The 1013-nt window shown below is 69.4% G+C and overlaps 1 protein-coding gene across 1 annotated transcript in view; it reads right to left on the bottom strand.

The window, feature by feature from the left end:
• Positions 1–1013, bottom strand: part of SDK1 (sidekick cell adhesion molecule 1) — a 339428-nt gene that overhangs the window by 19976 nt on the left and 318439 nt on the right. The window contains exon 28 of the mRNA XM_014549990.1: positions 826–928. Coding sequence (XP_014405476.1) covers positions 826–928 — 103 coding nt within the window. The remainder of the gene's footprint in view (positions 1–825; positions 929–1013) is intronic.

Below are 1013 nucleotides of genomic sequence, written 5' to 3'. Positions count from 1 at the left end.
AGCTCCCTCCAGCCCCCCCATCGGCTCCCTCCACCCTTCACCCCTGCCTGCTGCACCCCCTCCTCGCACACGGGGAGGGCCTGCGGGACGAGCTCTGCAGGGCAGGCTGTGCTGGGGACGGTCAGCGTGGACACCAGCAGGACAGGGAGGGCAGGACATTAGACCTGCTGTGCCGGGAGGACTGCGGCTCAGAGGGCAGGGCAAGGGGAATCAGCCCAGGAGGGCCCTGAGGGGGGGTCATTCCAGGAGGGTCCTGGGGGGGTCAGCCCAGGAGGGCCCTGAGGGGGGTCAGTCCAGGAGGGTCCTGAGGGGGAATCAGCCCAGGAGGGCCCTGAGGAGGGTCAGCCCAGAAGGGCCCTGAGGGGGGGTCAGTCCAGGAGGGTCCTGGGGGGGTCAGCCCAGGAGGGCTCCAAGGACCCACTCCCAGCATGAAGCAACTGGCAGTGGAATCGCCAGGCCGGGAAGCGGGGATCAGCGACCCTGTCACCTGACCTGCGCCCGGAACACCCCGAACCCAGCCTCCCCCAGAGACGAGCACGGGCCGTGTTATCCACCTGCCCGTTCGCGCCCAGAACTGCCCGCAGGACTGACAGGGTCTCTCCCGTGTCGCAGAGTCCGGTTCGGAGGATCGCAGAGCGTCTGCGTCCTGTGGTGGCGCAGGCACAGGAGCCTCCGCGCCTCCCTCTCATTCCGACGCAAGGACGCGGCCCTGGCCACTCCGGCTCCCCCTCGCTGCACGCGGTCGTCCCGGCAGCTGATGCTGTCACCTTAGCCTGTGCCGCGCTATCCATGTGTCGCGCAGTCCCAGGATCCCTGCTCACTCACTGCTCCTGCCTGACACTCGCTGGTTCTCCAGCGGCTGGTCCTGCCCCCCAGAGGGGACCAGGAGGGCATGGAGCCCCCGCCAGGCCAGCCCACAGCTGAGCTCCTGCGGGACCGCCAGGTGGAGCGCGTGACCGAGTGGACAGGTCCAGGTCGAGCTGTCCCACAGCCTGCAGGTGCCTCCTGACACG

The sequence above is a fragment of the Myotis brandtii genome, unplaced genomic scaffold (genome assembly GCF_000412655.1).
Source record: "Myotis brandtii unplaced genomic scaffold, ASM41265v1 scaffold579, whole genome shotgun sequence".
NCBI classification, from domain to species: Eukaryota; Metazoa; Chordata; class Mammalia; order Chiroptera; family Vespertilionidae; genus Myotis; species Myotis brandtii.
This window is presented reverse-complemented; position numbering and strand designations above follow the sequence as displayed.